The sequence below is a fragment of the Chenopodium album genome, chromosome 7 (assembly GCF_948465745.1).
Source record: "Chenopodium album chromosome 7, dcCheAlbu1.1, whole genome shotgun sequence".
Taxonomy (NCBI): domain Eukaryota; kingdom Viridiplantae; phylum Streptophyta; class Magnoliopsida; order Caryophyllales; family Amaranthaceae; genus Chenopodium; species Chenopodium album.
Genome location: NC_137840.1, coordinates 72,388,142 through 72,397,387, shown reverse-complemented (window position 1 = coordinate 72,397,387; position 9,246 = coordinate 72,388,142). Strand labels below are relative to the sequence as shown.

The following is a 9,246-nucleotide window of genomic DNA, read 5'->3' as shown; positions in this document are numbered from 1 at the left end:
GCACAGCTTAGCAAAAGCTTGATGGGTTGCGAGTGTGGATTGAGGAGATCCCTTAAATAGCATCATGCTTTGTAATGGATGATATTATGTTGTCGAGCTGCTAAAATTGTGTCCTTATTGAGGGGAAAAAAACACTAAAATTTTGTTTGAACTAGTTCAATAATAATTAAAAAAAACTTAACAAGTCGTAACTCGTAAGTCAAAAGAACAATTTTGCTCCAATTTTCTTTAGAAAAAATTATTATGAAAGACTTGTATTTAGTATCAAAATCTAAGATTAAAAAAAAATATTATAACTTCTAAACCTACAGTTTAACTTCTGCTAAGATTTATTACATTAAGTATTGTAAATTAAATTTTGTTGTTAAGAAATAATTTAGATAATTCAGTCAATCAACAATACAAATAGTTATTTGAAAGTCTAGACTCCCGTGACAATGTTCTACTTTGCAACTTCTAATCCTTTAGCTACAAAACTTATTAGTTTGATCGGAATTGTTGGCTTGTTGCTCTATAAAATGTCTTAGAAATTGCTTTTGCATGAAATTACTTTTCATACCATAAGCTATGATAAAAAATTAAAAACCAATAAGACCCCATTAAACAAAACAATTAATCTTAAAAGTCAAACGAAAAATTAAGTTAAAAATAATAATTATAAACCAATTCCTTAAAACTTTATTCCGACAATTGTAACAAAATTTTGTTTAAAATTACTCAACTTAATAACCAATCAATCCATTTAACAGATCAAAGATCAACCAATGAGAAATTTTAAAAGACAAATTACATGCATATCCCTTTTTCATTTGTTACTCCCTCCATTTTTAAATACTTGTTCCATTTCTCTTGAACACGCATATCGATGCTAATCTTTGATCACTAATATTTTTAATTGTCAATAAGTATAAATTCTAACCATTGAAATTAATAATCTATTCATCGAGGTGATTTCAACGAGTACTTACAAGATTATATTTTTTTTATGGAGTATAAATCACAATCATTAGTCAAAGTAGGACAAATAAATAGTGTAAAAAATAGAAATGGAGCACTCAGTATTTAAAAACGGAGGGAGTATAAGGCTTTGAAGTCATTTTTATTATTTAGATTTTTTTTTTTTTCTTTTGTGATAAGGAGAAGAGTCTACCGGGCCGAAATCTGTCTCACTTCCTCCTACAATGAATTTTTTACTACACTACTTGATTACTTTTTCCATTTACTCGGTATTACTTTTTTTTTTTTAAGGGAATTATCCATTTATTACTTAAGTAATTGGATAAAATGAAATATACCTTAATCAAAGAGGGCTAATTTTTTGGTTTAAAAAAAAAAAAAAAAAAAAAAGAGGGCTAATTTTTCTTCCAAAAAAACAGGGGGTAATTTTGGAAAAGGAAAAGGAGTGCGTTGATACACTCGAACACACAGCTTTGGGTTTATAGTTTAGTTACTCCTAAAACCTCTAACCGGCGACTTGCCCAAACACTCAGTTTGCGCCTCAACTCGCTCGTCTTTTCTTGAACCCAGGTAAGATCAATCTCTATTTTATGTTTTTCAATTTGAGTGAATGTTTTAGTTTTCTTAAACCCTAATTCCCTTAAACCCCAGATAGATTTCTGTATACAAATCAATGGAATTGTAGTATAAAGTTCTAGACTTGTAATTATAAGCTTAATATTATCTGGGTATATGTTATATATTATAAATTATAAATCAAGCTTGATGATTTATGCATTTTTATTAAATTGTAAAGTATGGTGTAGAAATTTTCATTACCCGGTTATACTGTAAAGTGTAAATTGAATGAGTGCCAACTTTGATTCTTGATTTGTATGTTTTTTGATTGGGCAGGGTGATTTGCCAATTTGATCTATTTGGGACAAGAAAAGGAATTAATTTGAGGTGGGATTGATTTGGGTTGGTTTGTTTATCTGGGGTGAAAGAGTTTTGTCTATGTTTTTGAGTAAGAGTTGTGTAGCTAATTGATTACAATGGTGTCGTCGGCTCTAGCGTCTCGTGTTACCCTCCTTGCCCTTCTGTCTGCCACCACCTTTTACTGCTTCTATAAATCCTGTCGCCTTAAGCTTGCTTCTCAGAAGTTTACTGTCTCTGCTCGGAACCCGAAACTTATTTATATCACTCAAACTGGCACTTGTAAAACCCTTGCTCACCGTCTTCACAAGTTGCTTGCCTCAAAAGGTCTTGTTATTGACCTTATTGATGTCAAAGATTATGAGCCGGAGGATCTTTCGAAGGAAAGCCTTGTTTTGATTGTGGCTTCTACCTGGGAGGATGGAAAGCCGCCTCCTAAAGCCAAGTTTTTTGCTGATTGGATTGAGGAGAGCGCGAATGATTTTAGGGTAGGATCACTTCTGCTCAGTAAACTCAAGTATGCAGTTTTTGGGGTTGGTAGTGGGGCTTATGGGGAGAGTTTTGATGTTGTAGCGAAAGGGATTTCGAAAAGGTTGAAGGCATTGGGAGCTAATGAGGTGCTCCCGTTGAGGGAGGGTGATGTGGATGGAGTTCGATTGGGGAAAGAGGTTGATGCTTGGGGTGAGAAGTTGATTGGGATCCTAAAAGGAGTAGTTCAGGAAAATGGGGTAATTGCTTGTGGGAAGTTAGATGATGAGAGTGATGCAGAGTTCGTCGATGAGTCTGATGATGAAGATTCAGAAGAAAGTGAGGAGGAATTGGGTGTTGTTGATCTTGAGGACATAGCAGGTAAGGGGCCATCAAGGAATTCAAAGAATGTAGCGCAGGTTAATGGGGTCAAGACTGATGGCAAAAAAGAAATGGTCACTCCTGTAATCAGAGCAAATCTGGTGAAGCAGGTGAGTTTCTTTTCATTTTATATTTAAATTTGTTGCTGATTTGATGGTGGAGTTACTGTACATAAACTTTATTATTTCATTTTTGAATATATGTATATGGATGAGCTGGATTTTAAAGGCCAATTATTTTGCCTTGTGATAAGAGTGTAGCTATGCAGCCTGTCCAAAGACTAGGAAGTGAAACCAAAGGCCTTGAGGACCAGTGCCTAGATATGGCTTATGTCTAGTGTTTACTAGGCCAGAGAGAATTAAAGTTGTTCTAGGTTCCAGTTTTTGTACCAAAACTGTTCCTAGGGGCCTCAAATGTTATAGTCTAGCTAGGTGTAATGTTCTTTGATCTAGTACTCTGCATTCTAATACAAATTGAAATCTGTACTGTAGTTATGGCTATGTATAACCACAGCCGGTAGCTCTGTAGGAAGTACCATAGTTGGGATATTTTGTCAAGTTATAGATCCAGTTGCAAAATATTTTGAACCTTTCTTGAAAATAGAGTTATTTTCTTCAATTTTCTGCTCTTTTGAATATCCATTTTCCATGTTTACCTCAAATGCTAGCATGGAATACCTTTCGTTTTAAAAAATTTATCTTGTTTTATTTTTTTTTAATATTATCTTTTGTTAATCATCCTACTGTAACAATGCTACAAATATTATATTTTGATATTATTCTGAGTTGTTGCTCTAATATAATCTCTTTGTCAACTGTTTCCTCTAACTAGTTTTAAAGTATTAATTTATGTAATGTTTTTTTGGGCAGGGCTATAAGATAATTGGTACACATAGTGGAGTTAAACTTTGCAGATGGACCAAAGCGCAACTTAGAGGCCGTGGAGGTTGTTATAAGCACTCATTTTATGGAATTGAGAGTCATAGGTAATCATGCCACGAGTTATATTGATCTTTACTTTCTTAATTTGTCTCTCTTTCTCTGCCTGGCCACCAATTTCTTCACATTGGTCTTCTTTAACAGCTTTTCTAGAATGGAGATACACTTTTTCATGTCATCTCTAATATAAAATTGAGGACATAATGCATTGTGTTATTTAGTTACTTTGCTGCCTCAGATGTTTTTAGTTTATTTTGGTTATGTTAATAGGATAAAGAAAAACCTCTGCTTCTGATGTTCTTCTCTTGGCATAATTCAGCTCTACGGTTAGTTACTGCTGATGCCAAGTGAGCATGCCAGATCTGCTAATATAGATATATTTACACTGTAATATAATTTATCTCCTTAATCTATATACTTAATGGATAGATATATTTTAGATACAGGTGCATGGAGGCACTGTAATATAATTTATCTCCTTAATCTATATACTAAATGGATTGATTTGTTTTTAATACAGGTGCATGGAGGCACTGTAATATAATTTATTCCTTAAGCTATATACTAAATGGATTGGTATATTATTAATACAGGTGCATGGAGGCAACACCAAGCCTGGCATGTGCAAACAAATGCGTCTTTTGTTGGAGGCATCATACCAATCCCGTAGGGAAGAGCTGGCAATGGAAAATGGATGATCCTGTTGAGATTGTGAACACTGCGTTAGACCTTCATACTAAAATGATAAAGCAAATGAAGGGAGTTCCAGGTTTGTCTTTTGAAAGATGTTTGTTTATGTCTATCATATTATATAGATGAGAGTAGGATACTAGGATTGGCTTACATGTGAATATGTGATCCTGGTTGGAGTCCAATCCCCGTCTTGGGGGAATGAAGGTGGGATGTGAGCTACTGTTCTCATCTCTGATTTTTTGTGGGCTATTGTTTTGATCATGCCAAGAGAAATGTATATCAAAGAGAGGGTTTGTTTGTACAAGAAATAATTTGTCTACGGCAGATCTTATGATCTAAACTCCATATGTTCCGGCAAAATTAATTTTCACACATTGCATTTTGGGGTGTGTCAAATAAGAATTTGGTGCTACCTTTTTTACAGTTACTTTCTCTTGCCTTCCCATTATTCTTTTTCTCTCGATTATCCAACACTTCCACTTTCTTTGCTCTGCACTACCCCACTTTAAAATTTTATTCTTCACATAAAATCAACTCAGGACTAAGTGTTGGAATTGCTGTTACAGGGGTGCTGGAAGAGCGGTTGGCAGAAGGTCTTTTGCCCAGGCACTGTGCTTTGTCACTTGTAGGAGAACCTATTATGTATCCTGAAATCAATACACTTATAGATGAGCTGCATCAGAGGAGGATTTCTACCTTCCTTGTTACAAATGCTCAATTTCCTGAAAAAATTAAATCATTGAAACCAATCACCCAGGTAAAAGCTTTTGTTCGATGATAGTTAACTGTACATTAAGAAATATACTAGGGTTTCTTGTATGTGGGGTCAGGGTTTCTCGAGCTTCATTCTTAATACTGAACTTTTTTTGCCTTGTGTAGTTGTATGTGAGTGTTGATGCTGCAACAAGAGACAGTTTGAAGGCTGTGGATAGACCCCTGTTTGGAGACTTTTGGGAGCGCTTTCTGGTAAGTCACTCTGTTTATTGTAAGCAAAATGCAAGGCTTTTCTGTTGCTTACTTAAGCTATTTCTTCCTTTTTATACTGATCCTCATTGTTGAACACGGCGATTTTTGTGGATCATTAAGTTGAATTCATTAGAAGATTGGAGTGAAATCTGCTGATTTGATCTGTGTATCATGTCAAACAGTTGATGTGTTCCACTTATAATATTTGGCTCACCTTAACAGCCTTCTATTGAAAAGCTTGGAATAGTTTCTTTCTGTTTCAACTTAAGTTTGCTCTCCAGTGAAATCTTAAATTGGAAATTTGCTGGTAATATTCATTATAATTTACTAGTTTGTGGATCAAATGGTTTGAATTTTAATTTAGAAAACATGCTCTCTTATTTCCTGTTCTTTTAATCCTTAGGATCTGAAGGCTTATTTTGACATTGGCATCTGCTTTATGGTGGTACTAACTTTTTTTTTTTTTTTTTTTTTTTTTTTTTGTGCAGGACTCCCTGACATCTCTTAATGAAAAGCATCAGCGGACCGTTTATCGCTTGACTTTAGTCAAAGGTTGGAATGCTGAAGATGTAGATGGCTATTTTAAGCTCGTTTCACTTGGGAAACCTGACTTCATCGAAATCAAAGGAGTAACTTATTGTGGATCGTAAGTATCACACAGTTATATATTCATCCCTTTTATTTTTGTATGTGGAATGTTGTACTCAAGTGCAAGAACTCTGTTGCAGAACTGCTACGTCAAAGTTGACAATGGAAAATGTTCCTTGGCATGCTGATGTAAAAGCATTTTCAGAAGCTATGGCTTTGAGAAGTGAAGGCGAATATGAGGTTGCTTGTGAGCATGAGCACTCCTGTTGTGTCCTTTTGGCGAAGGTTGATAAATTCAAGATAGACGGCCAATGGTTCACATGGATAGATTACGAAAAGTTTCACAACCTGGTTAGTTACAGCCCCATCATATGGCTTAACATGCTTCCTTTTCTGCTTCTATTTTAAAAGAAAATCTTAATTATCTTTCCAGGAAAACATATTAAGTATATAATTTTTCCCATTTGCTGCGAGTAGTTCAAAATTTCAATTTATCTTGATATGGTTTAAGTTTAATAGATTTCCAGAAGATCCTAACTAATACAAGCAATACAAACACCTCAGGATTCTTAAAGGATTGTTAAACATTAGGATAACATGTGGCAGTTGGTCCAAACGTCAAATACTTTTGATTGCCTTTTTCGTTATGTCACTGGTCTTTCTAAAGTTTGCTAACCAAATTTTAGGTGGCTTCTGGCGAGCCTTTCAAGAGCTCAGATTATATGGCTCCAACACCACCTTGGGCTGTATATGGAGCTGTAGAAGGTGGATTTGATCCAAAATATGTGAGATACAGGAAAGAACGAAATCACAAGTCAAAATGTCAATCTACCTGATATAAATTTTCATCATTGAGGACGACAGGGTTAATCTTGTGCTATTCATTCCACAAGTGAGATTTGGAAAGAAATGGACTTGGTCATGTAGCAATCAATCGATAAATGTTTTGCTTTTTTTCAATCAACGATGATTATCGTGAGATTAGTCAGTCTTGTGCTTTTGGTCTCACCTCAAGTTCATTTTTGGAAGTGTTCCAAGTAAACGAGAAGGTAATTGTTTTACTGTTATGAAGTTTTGGCACATTGAGTGATATAGAGGGTGGCATCGGAAGACCTTGTTTTCGAGTTGCAGCGCATCACACCATCACGGTAGTATAAACTAGAACAATGAAAGGTTCTAACTTCAATTGTGTACTAATTTAGATAGGCTTGCTGGAAGACCATTATTTTGTTTACTACTTTCTGTTTCTTACAATTTCCATGATTATACAATAAAACATTTTACATTAATGGTAGATTTTCAGCTACTTAATTCCTTTTTATCCTAAAATATAGAGTGCCTATTGTAAATTTGTACAAGCACTTTTGTGCCATACAATTATTTTCAGAAGAAAGCTTTTAACAGTTCAATAATCGAAGGTCTCTTTCAGTTGTATTGTATCGTAGTAAAAACTATACAAAATATTCTTCAGAAGACATAAACAGCTAGTACGAAAATTAATCTTAATTTTGCAGATTTATTACCATCATCAACAAAGCATTATAGTAGCAGTAAATTTAATACACGTTCTTCATAATGAACTTTACTATAGTATGGCAGTACATACTTCATTTCTATAAGACCGTGTTATCATTATAAAATTACTTTCATGAGTCATTCGTTATACATTTATACTCCCTCCGTTTTTAAATACTTGCTCCATTTTTCTTAGACATGCATGTCGATGCTAATCTTTTATTACTAATATCTTTAATTATCAATAAGTATAAATTCTAACAATTGAAAATTAATAATCTATTTATTGAGATGATTCCAACAATTATCCGCAAGACTATATTTTTTTCTTATGTATAAATCACAAACATTAGTCAAAGTAGGATAAATGAATAGTGCAAAAAATAGAAGTGGAGCAAGTATTTAAAAACGAAGGGAGTACATGTCTATCCCAACTCAATCCACCCCCCAAAATGGTCTTATAATGGTAAGGTGGACTTATTTAAAGCTTTGCAGAATTGTAGCAAATGTATTACATAGTTCCCAAAAAAAAAGGGGGCTATTATATTGTTACTTTTCTCTCTTCATCCGATCAAATTTCTTACGTTTAAAAATATCTCTTAACACCTTTTTTTCATCACTATTTTATTTCAACTATTCTATAAAACATTTGACATTTAAAAAAAAAAAAAAATATTTTAGCAACTTGTCACCCAAATATTTTACTTTTCATGGCACAAAGAGACTTATTTTTAAAACATTTAACTTTTCATGGCACAAAGAGACTCACATAGAGTACTATTGTCATCCAAATAAATAATAATAATACAAGTAATAAAAAAAAAAAAAAAAAAGAGTCTATCATTACATGTGTAAAATTAAGGGTTTTTGTTTTCTTATTTTCATGTCTTGTGTTATCTAAGTGTCTCAGCCTTGAAGTGCCACGATTTTTTAAAAAGTAGACCAAGCATGACCTGATCTCACGTGTCTATTGTGTTAAATTGTATCGTGTATTCGATCTATTATCAATATACCTATACTAAAGGCGAAACCAGAAATGACACTTGTCATAACCTGGTTAAAAAATTTCCCTCCAAAAGTTTTTTTTTTTTTTTTTTTTTTTTTTTTTTTTTTGGCCAAAGCTTCTTAGAGAAGTATTTAATTTAATACTTACTTTACAATAATATTTCTTTTCTATTTGGCAAGTATATTCATTTTTACACATTCAACAAAGCTTTATATATTTATTTATTTTATGACGGGAACAAAGTCATATAATACAATAATGTAATATTATCTATAACTTTGTAATGTAATCCATAGTTATTTTTATTAGTCGTACATGCATTTCTTCCTCTGTTTTCTTTAATGATTTAAAAAAATTGTAATTACTTCATCCTATTTTGCAATTTGATATTATTTTTTATAGTAATCAATATATACCTATACTAAAGGCGAAACCAGAAATGACACTTGTCATAACCTGGTTAAAAAATTTCCCTCCATAAGGTTTTTTTTTTTTTGCCAAAGCTTCTTAGAGAAGTATTTAATTTAATACTTACTTTACAATAATATTTCTTTTCTATTTGGTAAGTATATTCATTTTTACACATTCAACAAAGCTTTATATATTTATTTATTTTATTACGGGAACAAAGTCATATAATACAATAATGTAATATTATCTATAACTTTGTAATGTAATCCATAGTTATTTTTATTAGTCGTGCATGCATTTCTTCCTCTTTTCTTTAATGATTTAAAAAAATTGTAATTACAGAACTTTCATCCTATTTTGCAATTTGATATTATTTTTTATAGTAAAATGATTGTATTAAACTAATGA

At 32.8% G+C, this 9,246-nt stretch overlaps 1 protein-coding gene across 1 annotated transcript; it reads left to right on the top strand.

Annotated features, from left to right (window-relative positions):
- The first annotated feature begins 1,376 nt into the window (after window positions 1-1,376).
- Window positions 1,377-7,225, top strand: LOC145638412 (S-adenosyl-L-methionine-dependent tRNA 4-demethylwyosine synthase-like). The gene is made up of 9 exons (XM_081689382.1): window positions 1,377-1,527; window positions 1,852-2,831; window positions 3,591-3,706; window positions 4,253-4,428; window positions 4,919-5,109; window positions 5,232-5,318; window positions 5,807-5,964; window positions 6,047-6,257; window positions 6,593-7,225. The coding sequence occupies exons 2-9, from the start codon at window positions 1,992-1,994 to the stop codon at window positions 6,740-6,742; spliced, it is 1,929 nt and encodes a 642-aa protein (XP_081545508.1). The 5' UTR covers window positions 1,377-1,527; window positions 1,852-1,991; the 3' UTR covers window positions 6,743-7,225.
- The last annotated feature ends 2,021 nt before the right edge of the window (window positions 7,226-9,246 follow it).

Coding starts and splice junctions, on each gene's coding strand:
- LOC145638412 (XM_081689382.1), top strand. CDS start 1,992: ATGGTGTCGTCGGCTCTAGCGTCTCGTGTTACCCTCCTTGCCCTTCTG. Junction 5,319..5,806: donor ACTTTTGGGAGCGCTTTCTG/GTAAGTCACTCT, acceptor TTTTTTGTGCAG/GACTCCCTGACATCTCTTAA. Junction 5,965..6,046: donor GGAGTAACTTATTGTGGATC/GTAAGTATCACA, acceptor ACTCTGTTGCAG/AACTGCTACGTCAAAGTTGA.